The sequence below is a fragment of the Chiloscyllium plagiosum genome, unplaced genomic scaffold (genome assembly GCF_037043375.1).
Source record: "Chiloscyllium plagiosum isolate Xiang-an unplaced genomic scaffold, Cpla_swu_hap1 HiC_scaffold_8, whole genome shotgun sequence".
Classification (NCBI taxonomy): Eukaryota; Metazoa; Chordata; class Chondrichthyes; order Orectolobiformes; family Hemiscylliidae; genus Chiloscyllium; species Chiloscyllium plagiosum.
In genome coordinates this window covers 6,013,136-6,029,485 of record NW_028270146.1, presented here as the reverse complement: position 1 = coordinate 6,029,485, position 16,350 = coordinate 6,013,136, and the positions used below count along the sequence as shown (strand labels likewise).

The following is a 16,350-nucleotide window of genomic DNA, read 5'->3' as shown; positions in this document are numbered from 1 at the left end:
CTGTCAGAGGGTCAGTGCTGAGGGAGTGCCGCACTGTCGGAGGGTCAGAGCTGAGGGAGTGCTGCACTGTCGGAGGGTTAGTGCTGAGGGAGTGCCGCACTGTCGGAGGGTTAGTGCTGAGGGAGTGCCGCACTGTCAGAGGGTCAGTGCTGAGGGAGTGCCGCACTGTCGGAGGGTCAGAGCTGAGGGAGTGCTGCACTGTCGGAGGGTTAGTGCTGAGGGAGTGCCGCACTGTCGGAGGGTCAGTGCTGAGGGAGTGCCGCACTGTCGGAGGGTCGCAGCATCCCGCTTTGATAAACATTTCCCATCTCTGACATTGAAAATAAAAAGTGCTGAAAAGACTGTGCAGGTCTGAAACCTTCTAATCCTTCACTAATTATCTTTTATCCTGTCACTGCCACCTGCAGCCCAGTTTTATTTCCTGCTTTGTTTTATTGAATGTGGCCCTCAATGAAATGGTTTACCTCAGGCCAGTCTCTGCTGCTTCTCCAGTCTCTCTCTGGACCTGCACACTCTCTATTGCCCTTCCCTGTTAATGCTAATGGTTTTCTCTGTGCTCTCTGTAGGGATGAGGGACAGTGTGTCGAAGGGATTCTGGAAATCTTTGACATGTTACTGGCAGCAACTTCCAGATTCCGGGAGTTGAAGTTGCAGCATGAGGAATACCTGTGTCTGAAGGCAATGGTCCTCCTGAACTCCAGTGAGTAACTGCAAACAGCTTCCTGCTCTTTCGAAGGAACTGCGCTCTCACGTGATTGTTGTAAATATAAAGATGCACCTGAGGAGAAGGAAGGTGAGATTCCGGAGCTTGCTGGGATCTTTTCGGCCTGTTGTTTTTGGAGGAGATTCTTGTCTGTGTTCACCTTAGGGTCGGGGGGCGGGAGGGTAGTTGGTTGGGACACATTCTTGTCTGTAACTGAAGGAATCCTTTGGCAAATCTCCAGGGACAGCCATCAGCTCCATACAGGGAGAGTTCCATTAACCCTTCACGCTCTCACCCAAGTTTCTGTGTACATGGTGGCTCTGTTCCGTTTAGTACTGCCTCTGGTCGACAGGGTAGTGAGGAGCGAAGTTGGTTTCACTTGGTCAGAGCGTTGAGATATAGGAGCTGGCAGGACATGTTACAGCTGCGCAGGATGTTGGTGAGGCCACATTTGGAATACTGCACATCGTTCTGATAGCCTTCCTACAGGAAATTAAAAATCGCACAACACCAGGTTATAGTCCAACAGGTTTAATTGGAAGCACACTAGCTTTTGGAGCGTCGCTCCTTCACCAGGTTGTCCCACAACCAGCGCTCCAACTGGTGATGTGTGATTTTTAACTTTGTCCTCCCCAGTCCAACACCGGCATCTCCACATCATTCCTGTAGGAAGGATGTTATTAAACTGGAAAAGGTGCAGAAACGATTTACAAAAATGTTACTGAGACTGGAAGGTTTGAGCGAGAGGGAAAGGCTGGATTGGCTGGGCCATTTATCCCTGGAGCGTAAAAGGCTGAAGGGTGACCTTATAGAGGTTTATAAAATCATGAGAGGAATAGATAGGAGAAATAGACAAGGTCTTTTCCCAGGGTAGGGGAGTCCAAAAGGAGAGGGCACAGGTTTAGGGTGAGAGAAGAAAGATTTAAAAGGGACCTAAGGGGTAACTTTTTCACACAGAGGGTGGTACGGGTATGGAATGAGCTGCCAGAGGAAGTTGTGGAGACTGGTACAATTGCAACATTTAAAAGGCATCTGGGGAAATATGTGGATAGGGAGGGTTTGGAGGGATATGGGCCAAATGTTGGGAAATGGGACGAGGTCAGATTGGGAAACCTACTTGGTATGGACTAATTGTATGACTCTGATTGACTTCCACAATCTACTCGGACAGCCATCCCCGAGAGGCAGCCTGAGAGGGCAGGGGCTGAGTGAGTGAGTGAGTGAGCGAGTGAGTCAGTGCCGGAGTGAGTGGGAGAGAGAGGGCAGAACAGGGGGATGTAACGGGCGGGCGAGGACAGGGGAAGACAGAGAAGATGTCAGACTGTCGACAAAGTCTGGTGATTTTATCAGAGCTGAATTTCTGCCTGCAGTGATCTAGATTGTATGGTGAGTAAATTACATTCTACAGCATACAGATTATGGGTGTACAGTACACTGTAGGGTGTACAGTAGATTGTGGGGGTACAGTACATTGTGGGAGTGCAGTACACTGTAGGTGTACAGTACATAGTGGGTGTACACTACATTGCGGATGTACACTCGATTGTGGGGTGTAGAGTCGATGATCATTGCTACGCACACTGTGTGTGCTGTAGATTGTGGGGGGGCAATAGATTGTGGGTGGGCAATAGATTGTGGGTGTATAGTACATTGTGGGTGTACATAGATTGTGGGTGTACAGTAGATTGTGAGGTGTACAGTAGATTGTGGGTGTACATAGATTGTGGGTGTACAGTAGATTGTGAGGTGTACAGTAGATTGTGGGTGTACAGTACATTGTGGGTGTACAGTACGTTGTGGGTGTACAGTACATTGTGGGTGTACAGTACATTGTGGGTGTACAGTACGTTGTGGGTGTACAGTAGATTGAGGGTGTACAGTACATTGTGAGTGTACAGTAGATTGTGGGTGTACAGTACGTTGTGGGTGTACAGTAGATTGTGGGGTGTACAGTACGTTGTGAGTGTACAGTAGATTGTGGTTGTACAGTACGTTGTGCATGTACAGTAGATTGTGGGGTGTACAGTACGTTGTGAGTGTACAGTAGATTGTGGGCATACAGTAGATTGTGGGTGTACAGTACAATGTGGGTGTATAGTAGATTGTGGGTGTACAATACATTGTGGGTGTACAGTACATTGTGGGTGTACAGTAGATTGTGGGTGTACAGTACATTGTGGGTGTACAGTAGATTGTGGGTGTACAGTACATTGTGGGTGTACAGTAGATTGTGGATGTACAGTAGATTGTGGGTATACAGTACATTGTGGGTGTACAGTAGATTGTGGGTGTACAGTACATTGTGGGTGTACAGTAGATTGTGGGTGTACAGTACATTGTGGGTGTACAGTAGATTGTGGGTATACAGTACATTGTGGGTGTACAGTAGATTGTGGGTATACAGTACATTGTGGGATGTACAGTACATTGTGGGTGTACAGTACATTGTGGGTGTACAGTACATTGTGGGTATACAGTACATTGTGGGATGTACAGTACATTGTGGGTGTACAGTAGATTGTGGGTATACAGTACATTGTGGGATGTACAGTACATTGTGGGTGTACAGTAGATTGTGGGTGTACAGTACATTGTGGGATGTACAGTACATTGTGGGATGTACAGTAGATTATGGGTGTACAGTAGATTGTGGGTGTACAGTACACTGGGTGTACGGTAGATTTTGCGTGTACAGTAGGTTGTGGGTGTACAATAGGTTGTTGGTATATAAAACATTGTGGGGTGTGCGGTTGGTTGTGGGATGTATGGTAGACTGGGCAGTACAGTGTTAGTTGGCAGTGGATTGTAGTTCTTGTGGCAGTATCTATTACAGGCTGTCCTGCGTTAATTAATGTAAATTAGCTGTAATGTGATTGACAAATCAGGAATGCTGTTTCTAAAGCACCCACTTTGAAAGCATGTGTTGGCTGTAACACCATTACATCATCAACATTTGAAGCGCTGTGTCTAAAGTGAGTTTTTCCTCTAATGTGGGATTTGCACAAGCGCATAACCTTCACGTTCGAGAAGAACATCCTGTGTCTGCTTGACTTGAACTTGATTTTGTTTGATTTATTACTGTTGCATGTCCCTAAATACAGTGAAAAGTTTTGTTTTGCATGCAGTACAGACAGATCATATCATACAAGCGAGCAATACAATGTTACAGCTGCCGGGAAGATTAGACTAGATTAGATTACTTGCAGCGTGGAAATAGGCCCTTCGGCCCAACAAGTCCACACCGACCCGCCGATGCACAACCCACCCAGACCCATTCCCCTACATTTACCCCTTACCTAACACTACGGGCAATTTAGCATGGCCAATTCACCTGACCTGCACATCTCTGGACTGTGGGAGGAAACCGGAGCACCCGGAGGAAACCCACACAGACACGGGGAGAACGTGCAAACCCCACACAGACAGTCGCCTGAGGCGGGAATTGAACCTGGGTCCCTGGTGCTGTGAGGCAGCAGTGCTAACCACTGTGCCACCGTGCTGCCACAGAAGGTGCACAGAGAGTCAGATCAACATGAGATTTGAAATTTGAGAGATCCCTTCAGCAGTCTAACAATAGCGGGGATGTTCCTGAACCTGCTGGTGTGAGTGTTTAAGCTTCTGTATCTTCTGCCCGACGGAAGAGATTGTAACGAGGGAGGGAGGGATCCTCCTGCAGCAGAGAGAAGTGTAGGTGGAGCCAGTGGATGGAAGATTAGCTCACACGATGGACTGGGCTGTGTTCACAACTCTCTGTAATTTCTTATAGTCCTGGGCGGAGCAGTTTCCATACCAGGCAGAGATGCATCCAGATAGAACGCTTTCTACGGTACATCTGTAAAAGTTGGTGGTTTTAATACATCTTTCTTTGGACAATCAATGTGTCAACCTTCCTGTGGAATTGGAACACGTGCGTGCTGACCAGGGAAGTACAGAATTCCCTCTGGGATAAACCCTGTTTATCTGTGGTCTGAATCCCTGTTTGAGTACCTCCCACCGAGATTTCCAATGCTTTGCTGTTGGGCCAGTGTAATCTGATTAATCGCTGTTGGACTGAAATGCAATCCTCAGATTGCCTGGGCATTTCCCATCTGGTTCCTTTTCACTCTCACGGCTGGAGTTCTGGACGTTCACCCAGACCTGAGCCCGGGTCCAACAGCAGCCGTTCCCCTCCAGAGGGAGCTCTTGTCTCAGGTGGACAGTCTAACCCCTGGTGCCTATCCCATTCCCTTCCTCATCGCCGTGTGACTGGGTGACCCCCAGGCCAGAGCTGGTGTGGAGATGGAATGGATTTGGGACAAAACCCCACCGGGACCAAATGGGAATCAGTTCTGGGGTGCACTCCTCTGGGGTCCGGAGCAGCCCCTGGTAAATGGAGGTTTAAACTGGCGTTCTGATGTCTGGACAATCAAACCACAAACCCACAACACACTGGCTCTCCCAATCCCTCATTTACGGTCCGTGCAGAGCCCATGAGGCACACTGACCCATTGTAATTTCAGAACCATAGCTGGAAGGTTTTTCTCATTCATTTGTGGGACATGGGCATCACTGGCTGGGTCCAGCATTCCTGAAGAAGGGCCTGTGCCCGAAACGTCGAATCTCCTGTTCCCTGGATGCTGCCTGACCTGCTGTGCTGTTCCAGCAATAAAGTTTCAACTTTGATCTCCAGCATCTGCAGACCTCACTTTCTCCTCCAGCATTTCTTCCCCGACTCTAGTTGCCCCTTGAGAAGGTGGGGGTGAGCTGCCTTCTTGAACCACTGCATTCCATGTGCTGTGGGTTGACCCCAATGCCCTTAAAGAGGGGATTCCAGGATTTTGACCCAGTGACAGTGAAGGAACGGCGATATATTTCCAAGTCAGGATGGTGAGTGGCTTGGAGGGGAACTTTCAGGAGATGGTGTTCCCATGTATCTGCTTCTGGATGGAAGTGGTTGTGGGTTTGGAATGGTGCTGCCTGAGGATCTTTGGTGAGTTTCTGCAGTGCATCTTGTAGATGGTACACACTGCTGCTACTGAGCGTCGGTGATGGAGGGGGTGGGTGTTTGTGGATGAAGCAGCTGAAGATGGTTGGGCTGAGGACACTATCCTAAGGCACTCCTGCAGGGATACAAAGAGCAAAGAGCAGGCATGACAGCACAGGGACAGGCCCTTCAGCCCGCCAAGCCTGCACTGACACAGTGCCCACATTAAAACTGCCTTCCCTTACAGGATCCGTATCCCTCTATCCCCTTCCTATTCCTGTATCTGTCCAGGTGCTCCTTGAAAGCTGCGATTGTGTCTTCCCCCACCACCTCCGCAGGCAGCACGTTCCAGCTCTTTGTGTGAAAGACTTGCCTCGCACATCTCTTTTAAACTTCTCCCCCCAGCCCCTTGAACCTGTGTCCCCCTAATAACTGACCCCTCCACCCTGGGGGAAAAGCCTCATAGTTCCCACTCTATCCAGGCCATTCACAACCTTATAAACTTCTATCAGGTCACCCCTCAACCTCCTGCGTTCCAGTGAAAACAAACCCAGTCTATCCAACAAATCCAGTTTCTTCATCGCTAGAATCCCCCATTACAGGCAACATCCTGGTAAATCTTCTCTGTACCCTCCCCAAAGCATCCACATCCTTCTGGTAGTGTGGTGACCAGAACTGGATGCAGTATTCCAAATGTGGCCTGACTAAAGTTCTACAGAGCTGCAGCATGACTTGTCTATCCTGATAGTCAATGCCCCTTCCAATGAAGGCAAGCTTCCCATCGACCATTTTTACTCCCTTATCTCCCGGCACTGCCACCTTCAGTGATGTGTGAACGTGGACAAGTCTTCAGTGCTACTGCTGGAATGTTGTCAGGGCCCATAGCCTTTGCCGTATCCAATGACTCGAGTCTCTTGATATCATGTGGAGTCAATGGAATTGGCTGGAGCCTGGTATCTGTGACGCTGGGGGTCTCCTGGAGCAGGCCATGATGGATTATCCACTCAGCATGTCTGACTGAAGATTGCTGGAAAAGCTTCACCCTTATTTTTCCCACTGATGTGGTGGGCTTTTCCCTCACTGAGCACGGGGATAATTGTGGAGTCTCCTTCTCTTTTGTGCACATCAAGGTCCCACTGTCAGCCGCCAGGTTGCTCTGTCTGAGTGATGATGGTGGATGATGTGGCTCAGGTCCATGATGTGGAATTCCAGTGAAGCTCATTGTGACATTAATAGTTCACAAAATCTGCTGACCCAGAAACCTCCCCCCCCTCCCTCCCGCCGCCAATCACTGACTCTACCCACCCATTTAATCCTACAATCGTATAGGGACCTTTCTGAGTCCACTCCTGGAATACTGTGTGCAGTTTGGGTCTCCTTATCTGAGGAAGGATGCTCCTGGGGGGGGTGGAGGGAGAGCGGTGAAGCTTTCCCAGACTGATTGCTGGGATAGCGGAACTGATGTGGAAGGAGAGGTTGGAACCGTTAGGACTGTATTCACTGGAGTAATCAGGGGAATCTCATAGACACCGACAGAATTCTAACAGGATGTGACAGGGTAAAACACAGGAAGGATGTTCCCAGTGACCAGGCACTCCAGATGCAGGGGTCACAGCCGAAGGATTCATGAGGGAGGAATGTCTTCACGCAGGGAGTGGGGACCCTGTGGAATTCTCTGCACAGGAAAAGCAGTGGGATGTTGTCATGCAGGAGTCGGAGGTTGTCCTCAAGGATAAAGGCCAGAGCAGGAACAGAATCAGTTGGGTGATCAGCAATGGTCATGTTGATTGGTGGAGCAGGCTTGATGGGCTGAATGGCCAACGCCTCTCCTGTTGTCCATGTAGCAGCAGTTGATCAGATCAGGTCCGTGTCGCACGCCCGATCTGATGGCTGCCACATTTCCTACTTTACTCCAACTCCCAAGATACTCTTAACCGACTGTAAGATGGTTGGAGGTATCTAGCGGTCATGAAAGGCACTACATAAATGTACAGTTTTCTTTTCTTTGCTGTGACAGTAACACGGGGGTGTTCAATGAGAGGCGTGAGCCTGACTCAGAGATTAAATGTGGAGCAGAGGGTGCCAGAGGGACGAGGAGCTGACACAAAGACAGTATGATCATCACGGTGCAAACTAATCTCCTGCCCAGAGTCAGCTCCAGTCACAGGGTGTTAGAGCGATGCCAGAGACTACAACAACCTCAGAGGTAGTCTTCATTTTCTTCCTGACTGTAGTTTGCCTGAAGCCAACTCTGGGTGGAATCTCTGGTTGTTTGGGTTTTAGGAGGAGCTGGTTGACGTTTCTGAGGATTCCTCTGGTGAGGAGTCAGTGAGATTGATGATCCCACACAACAAAAGGCACAAAAATTTCATTTAGAAAGCGCCTCAGCATATTAAAGAGTTTCAGATCCATTCGAATGATGTTAGTTGGCATGTTGACCCTATTTCATTATGGGAATGGAAGGAGCCACATTTGGCACAGCAATGTGACATATGTTTATGCATTTATAAAACGATGTTTACTGGAGGGTGAAATTTGATGAAGGACACACTATACAGCACCACTGCCCGAGACAGGACAGATCCCAACCCCTTCTCAGTTCACCTTTCAGATGCTGCTTGCAGTGAGACAAATATCCCTCTGACAGTGCGGCACTCCCTCAGCACTGACCCTCCGACAGTGTGGCACTCCCTCAGCACTGACCCTCCGACAGTGCGGCACTCCCTCAGCACTGACCCTCCGACAGTGCGGCACTCCCTCAGCACTGACCCTCTGACAGTGCGGCACTCCCTCAGCGCTGACCCTCTGACAGTGCGGCACTCCCTCAGCGCTGACCCTCTGACAGTGCGGCACTCCCTCAGCGCTGACCCTCTGACAGTGCGGCACTCCCTCAGTACTGACCCTCCGACAGTGCAGCACTCCCTCAGCACTGACCCTCTGACAGTGCGGCACTCCCTCAGCACTGACCCTCCGACAGTGCAGCACTCCCTCAGCACTGACCCTCCGACAGTGCGGCACTCCTTCAGCACTGACCCTCCGACAGTGCGGCACTCCCTCAGCGCTGACCCTCTGACAGTGCGGCACTCCTTCAGCACTGACCCTTCAACAGTGCGGCACTCCCTCAGCACTGACCCTCCGACAGTGCGGCACTCCTTCAGCGCTGACCCTCTGACAGTGCGGCACTCCCTCAGCACTGTCCGTCCGACAGTGCGGCACTCCCTCAGCACTGACCCTCTGACAGTGCGGCGCTCCCTCAGCACTGACCCTCCGACAGTGCGGCACTCCCTCAGCACTGACCCTTCAACAGTGCGGCACTCCCTCAGCACTGACCCTCTGACAGTGCGGCGCTCCCTCAGCACTGACCCTCCGACAGTGCGGCACTCCCTCAGCACTGACCCTTCAACAGTGCGACACTCCCTCAGCACTGACCCTTCAACAGTGCGACACTCCCTCAGCACTGACCCTCTGACAGTGCGGCGCTCCCTCAGCACTGACCCTCTGACAGTGCGGCGCTCCCTCAGCACTGACCCTCTGACAGTGCGGCACTCCCTCAGCACTGACCCTCTGACAGTGCGGCGCTCCCTCAGCACTGACCCTCTGACAGTGCGGCACTCCCTTGGTCCTGTGTTTGATGTATCAGCCTGGATTATGGGCTCGGATCTGAGGAAAGTTTATGAGTTTTGTAAGAGTTTGAAAATACAAGTGGGAGAGGCTCAGTTTTTCAAATCGGCATCTGGGACAGAGATGGACGGAGCAGGAGTGAGTTTGTGGAACAGGGGTGAGAGGGCACGACCTGTGTCTGTGTGGTGGACAGAGCAAGAGTCTGGCTATCCTGCTGTGAAGTAGTGTGTGTGATCTGTGAAGTGAAGCTGAATAGAAGGGAACAGTGTCCAGCTAAGGGATTGTTTCATTGGTCTGTACCAAAGGCACTTTGGAAAGTTGTCAACAGAATCTTTGGCCTTGCTAGTCTCATGTACCATAAATTCAGAATGTTTTCCAAAGATCCTATTAAAGAATTGTCCGAACATCTGCAGAGACATTGTCAGCTGTGCTATTTTAATGGGTTTACAATACGAGGGGAAGGAGCTTTCTAGAAAATGGAACATTTAAGACAATTGATTATTTCTGAGTATGCTTGTGGTTTTATTTGGCCAAGACATGAGACAGATTGAAAAAGGGGAACTAAGTGCTTTGTAGAAATGCACATTTAAAGGACCATAAATTTCAACTTTTTCAGTCAGATTGTTTATTGTTCTGCGATGTGGCAGTGGTGATTGCTGAGGGAGACCACTCTGAAGCAAAACAGAGAATTGATGTTGATGTCCCAGCCGGGTTTTGCAGAGAGTTGTCTCGAATTTCCCGGGTGACCCGGAGCTGAGTGATGTGGTAAATAGTGAGGAGGGTGGTCATGGTCTACAGAGAATGCGGCCAGCGCTTGTGAGACCGAAACAGATAGAACCATCGAAACTGGGATCAGCAGGATGCCAATCAGCCCTTTGAGTGTGCTGCCCCATTCAATATCATCCAACTCGGTACCCTGTTCCTGCCTCCCCCCTGTAATCCTTGACCCTTTTAGCTTGAAGAACGTATCTAACTTTCAGTGTTTTGAAGGTGGGACAAGAGGCAGAGAGCATCTTAACACCAAGGTGTGTGAAGTGATACATTCTGATTGGAAGATGGAGGAGAGTGCAGGCTCAGTGGAATGTTGCCCTTCATACCTGGAGTTCAGGGATTCAGAGTTTGTGCTGCAGTTATACAAAGCCCTGGTTAGACTCCACTTGGGAGACGGAGAGTAAATCTGGGCACCACTCTGTAAGAAGGATAGATCGGCTTGGAAGGAGTACAGCATTGGTTTGCAAGAATGATACCTGGACTTCAGTGGTTAAGATATGAGGAGAGATTATACAAATTAGTCCTGTTTTCTCGAGAATTTTTAAGGTTAAGGGGTGATCTGATTGAAGTCTTCAAGATATTAACAGGAAAGGGCACTGCAGATAAAGGGAAACTATTTCCACAGGTTGTAGATAGAGTCATAAGACCATAAGACATAGGAGTGGAAGTAAGGCCATTCGGCCCATCGAGTCCACTCCGCCATTCAATCCTGGCTGATTGGCATTTCAACTCCACTTACCCGCATTCTCCCCGTAGCCCTTAATTCCTTGTGACATCAAGAATTTATCAATTTCTGCCTTGAAGACATTTAGCGCCCCAGCCTGCACTGCACTCTGTGGCAATGAATTCCACAGGCCCACCACTCTCTGGCTGAAGAAATGTCTCCGCATTTCTGTTCTGAATTGACCCCCTCTAATTCTAAGGCTGTGTCCACGGGTCCTAGTCTCCTCGCCTAACAGAAACAATTTCCTAGCGTCCACCCTCTCCAAGCCATGTATTATCTTGTAAGTTTCGATTAGATCTCCCCTTAATCTTCTAAACTCCAATGAATACAATCCCAGGATCCTCAGCCGTTCCTCATATGTTAGACCTACCATTCCAGGGATCATCTGTGTGAATCTCCGCTGGACACACTCCAGTGCCAGTACGTCCTTCCTGAGGTATGGGGACCAAAACTGGACACAGTACTCCAAATGGGGCCTAACCAGAGCTTTATAAAGTCTCAGTAGCACAACAGTGCTTTTATATTCCAACCCTCTTGAGATAATTGACAACATTGCATTCGCTTTCTTAATCACGGACTCAACCTGCAAGTTAACCTTCAGAGAAACCTGGACTAGCACTCCCAGATCCCTCTGTACTTTGGCTTTACGAATTTTCTCACTGTTCAGAAAATAGTCCATGCCTGTATTCTTTTTTCAAAAGTGCAAGACCTCACATTTGCTCAGGTTGAATTCCATCAGCCATTTCCTGGACCCCTCTCCTAAACTGTCTAAACCTTCCTGCAGCCTCCCCACCTCCTCAGAACTACCCGCCTGTCCACCTAACTTTGTATCATTGACAAACTTTGCCAGAATGCCCCCAGTCCCTTCATCCAGATCATTACTATATAAAGTGAACAGCTGCGGCCCCAACACAAAACCCTGCGAGACACCATTTGTCACCAGCTGCCATTCCAAAAAAGAACCTTTTACCCCAACTCTCTGCCTTCTGTCAGACAGCCAATCCTCAATTTACGTCAGTAGTTCACCTTGAACACCAAGGGCCCTCACCTTACTCAGCAGCCTCCCGTGTGGCACCTTATCAAAGGCCTTTTGGAAGTCTAGATAGACCACATCCACTGGGTTTCCCTGGTCTAACATACTTGTCACCTCTTCAAAGAACTCCAACAGGTTTGTCAGGCATGACCTCCCCTTACTAAATCCATGTTGACTTGTTCTAATCCGACCCTGCTCTTCCAAGAATTTAGAAACCTCATCCTTAATGATGGATTCTAGAATTTTACTAATAACCATGGTTAGGCTAATTGGCCTATAATTTTCCATCTTTTGTCTTGATCCTTTCTTGAACAAGGGGGTTACAACAGCGATCTTCCAATCATCCGGAACTTTCCCTGAACTCCAGTGATTTTTGAAAGATCTCAACCAACGCCTCCGCTATTTCCTCAGCCACTTCCCTCAGAATTCTAGGGTGTAGCCCATCGGGGCCAGGAGATTCCCTGGGCGGCACAGTAGCACAGTGGTTAGCACTGCTGCCTCACAGCGCCAGAGACCTGGGTTCAATTCCCGCCTCAGGCGACTGACTGTGTGGAGTTTGCACGTTCTCCCCGTGTCTGTGTGGGTTTCCTCCGGGTGCTCCGGTTTCCTCCCACAGTCTAAAGATGTGCAGGTTAGGCGAATTGGCCATACTAAATTGCCTGTAGTGTTAGGTAAGGGGTAAATGTAGGGGTATGGGTGGGTTGCGCTTCAGCGGGACGGTGTGGACTTGTTGGGCCGAAGGGCCTGTTACTGTAATGTAATGTAATCTAATCTAATCTAAAAAATTTGTCAATTTTAAGACCTTTTAGCTTTTCTAGCACTATCTCTTTTGTAATGGCAACCATACTCAACTCAACCCCCTGACTCCCTTTAATTGTTGGGATATTACTCATGTCTTCCACTGTGAAGACTGACGCAAAGTACTTATTAAGTTCTCCTGCTATTTCCTTATCGCCCATCACTAGCCTTCCAGCATCAGTTTGAAATGACCCAATGTCTACTTTTGCCTCTCGTTTGTTTCTTATGTATTGAAAGAAACTTTTACTATCATTTCTAATATTACTGGTTATCCTACTGTCATATTTGATCCTCTCCTCCCTTATTTCTCTCTTTGTTATCCTCTGTTTTTGTAGCCTTCCCAATCTTCTGATTTCCCAGTGCTCTTGGCCACTTTATAGGATCTCTCTTTTTCTTTAATACATTTCCTGACTTCCTTTGTCAGCCATGGCTGTCTCATCCCTCCCTGGATAATCTTTCCTTTCTTGGGGAGGAACCTCTGTACAGTGTCCTCAATTTTACCCACAAACTCCTCCCATTTTTGCTCTACTGTCTTCCCTGCTCGGCTCTGCTTCCAGTCTATTTTCGTCAGTTCCTCTCTCATGCTCTCATAATTACCTTTATTTAACTGTAACACCATTACATCCGATTTTGCCTTCTCTCTTTCAAACTGCAGACTGAACTCTACCATATTATGATCGCTGCTTCCTAAGTGTTCCCTTACTTTAAGATCTTTTATAAAGTTTGGTTCATTACATAGCACGAGGTCCAGAATAGCCTGCTCCCTTGTGGGCTCCATGACAAGCTGTTCCAAAAAGCCATCCTGTAAGCATTCCATGAATTCCCTTTCTTTGGATCCACTGGCAACATTATTTACCCAGTCCACCTGCATATTGAAGTCTCCCATGATCACCGTGACCTTGCCTTTCTGACATGCCTTCTCTATTTCCCGGTACATGTTGTGCCCCTGGTCCTGACCACTGTTAGGAGGTCTGTACATAACTCCCATTATGGTTTTTTTGCCTTTGTGGTTCCTCAATTCCACCCACACAGACTCCACATCATCCGACGCTATGTCATTCAGCATCACAGATTTAATTTTGTTCTTAACTAACAAGGCAACCCCACCCCCTCTGCCCACCTCCCTGTCTTTTCGATAAGTTGAAAACCCTTGGATGTTTAACTGCCAGTCCTGACCCCCCTGTAACCATGTCTCTGTAATGCCTACCACATCATAATCATTCACGATGATCTGTGCCATTAGTTCATCTACTTTGTTACGAATGCTACGAGCATTCAGTTAAAGTGCCTTAATGCTAGCATTCTTATCATGAGAGATATTGGAAATCATAAGATGTCCTAAGTTATCCTTCCTTTTTGTTGCATTCCTAACCTAATCTGCCTCAAGTTTAAATCCACCTGCGCATATGCTATCCTGCTGCTTATCTTTCCATTTAACTCCATACTCCTGTCGCCTTCACTTTCCCTTCCCCCCAACTCAGAAGTTTAAAGCCCTACTGACCACCCTATTTATCCTCTCCGCTAGAACATTGGTACCTGATCGGTTCAGGTGGAGACCGTCCCAACGGTACAGATCCCCCCTGTTCCAAAACTGATGCCAATGCCCCATGAAATGGAATCCCTCTTTCCCACACCAATCCCTTAGCCACGTGTTTACTTCCCTAATTTTCTTATCCCTATGCCAATTGGCACGTGGCTCGGGCAGTAATCCGGAGATTATGACCCTTGAGGACCTGTGCTTCAATTTCCTTCCCAGTGCTTGATAATCCCCAAACAGGTCCTCCACCCTAGTCTTGCCTATGTTGTTAGTCCCAACGTGGACCACAACAACTGGATCCTCCCCCTCCCGCGCCAATATCCTTTCAAACCGGTCAGAGATGTCCCGCACCCTGGCACCGGGCAGGCACACACCATGCGAGACTCCCGATCTGGCTTGCAAAGGATACTATCTGTCCCCCTAATTATAGAATCCCCTATAACAACTCCTTGTCTTTTTGCTCCCCCCTCTTGAATGGCCTTCTGGACCATGGTGCCTTGGTCAGTTGGCTCATCCTGTCCAGAGCCCTTTTCCTCATCCGTACAGGGAGCAAAAATCTCATACCTGTTGGACAAGGTCAAGGGCTGAGGCTCCTCCACTCCTGAACTCAGGTTCCCCCTTACCTGCCTCACTTACAGTCACACTCTTTTGTGCCTGATCACTAGCTGAATGTGAATTACTTAATCTCCCAGGTGTGACTGCCTCCTGAAACAAAGCATCCAGGTAACTCTCCCCCTCCCGGATGTGCCGCAGTGTTTGAAGCTCAGATTCCAGATCATCAACTCTGATCCGGAGTTCTTCCAGCAACCAACACTTGCTGCAGATGTGGTCACTGCCGTTCACAATGGGATCAGCCAGCTCCCACATCATACAGCTACAGCACACCACCTGACCAGCCATCTCTGCTTAGTTAATTACTTTATTACTTTGTATAGGTTTGAGTTAAAATACTTTCTGATACCTCTCTGCTATAGTCTTTTTCTAAAAACCAATTAATAGATAAACCAAAAAAAGTAAATTTTTAACCATTTACCGATAAAGAAACAGAAACCTAAACAAACCAGAGACCTATCTTTGGTTGGGGGCGGGTGGGAGACACAACACGTGTAGTGTCTCGGGTTCAGCCACTGCCCAGATATATTACGGGTGGTCCCCTGGTCATCGCTCCCGCTCTTCCTACTTATTAACTAGGTTAGAGGAGGACGGCGGGTGGGAGACACTACAGCAGTAGAGTCTCAGGTTTAGCCACCTTGCTGATATATGTGGCCACTGCTTACCTTCCCGACTACCTCTCTGGTCCACGTCACTTCCTCCGCAGCTTCCACTCCTTCTGTGAAAGAGAAAAACACCGCTGCCCGCTCCCGGTAAGTAATTTTAATAAAAACTGCCTTACCTTATCTGCAGTCTTCCGAGTTCATCGGAGTCACAGAGATGTACAGCATGGAAACAGACCCTTCGGCCCAACCCGTCCATGCCGACCAGATATCCCAAACCAATCTAGGCCCACCTGCCAGCACCCGGCCCATATCCCTCCAAACCCTTCCTATTCATATACCCATCCAAATGCCTCTTAAATGTTGTAATTGTACCAGCCTCCACCACTTCCTCTGGCAGCTCATTCCACACATATACCACCCTCTGTGTGATAAAGCTGCCCCTTAGGTCTCTTTTATATCTTTCCTCTCTCACCCTGAACCTATGCCCTCGAGTTCTGGACATTTTGCAAGATGTTACCATCTATTTCCCTACAATCTATATCTTCCATATCCTTTTCCACAGTAAATACTGATCCAAAATACTCGTTTAATATCTCCCCCATTTTCTGTGGCTCCACACAAAGGCCGCCTTGCTGATCTTTGAGGGGCCCTATTCTCTCCCGAGTTACCCTTTTGTCCTTAATATATTTGTAAAATCCCTTTGGATTCTCCTTAATTCTATTTTCCAAAGCTATCTCATGTCCCCGTTTTGCCCTCCTGATTTCCCTCTTAAGTATACTCCTACTTTCTTTATACTCTTCTAAGGATTCACTCGATCTATCCTGTCTATACCTGACATATGTTTCATTCTTTTTCTTAACCAAACCCTCAATTTCTTTAGTCATCCAGCATTCCCTATACCTACCAGCCTTCCCTTTCACCCTGACAGGAATATACTTTTTCTGGATTCTTGTTATCTCATTTCTGAAGGCTTCCCACTTTCC

General features: G+C 48.4%; 1 protein-coding gene across 3 annotated transcripts in view; it reads left to right on the top strand.

Moving 5' to 3' along the window:
- The window catches only part of esr2a (estrogen receptor 2a), a 402,250-nt gene that overhangs the window by 332,186 nt on the left and 53,714 nt on the right, over positions 1-16,350 (top strand). For all 3 annotated transcript variants that reach the window (XM_087989559.1, XM_087989560.1, XM_087989561.1), the window contains exon 7: positions 567-700. In XM_087989559.1, the coding sequence (XP_087845685.1) occupies positions 567-700 (134 nt within the window). The remainder of the gene's footprint in view (positions 1-566; positions 701-16,350) is intronic.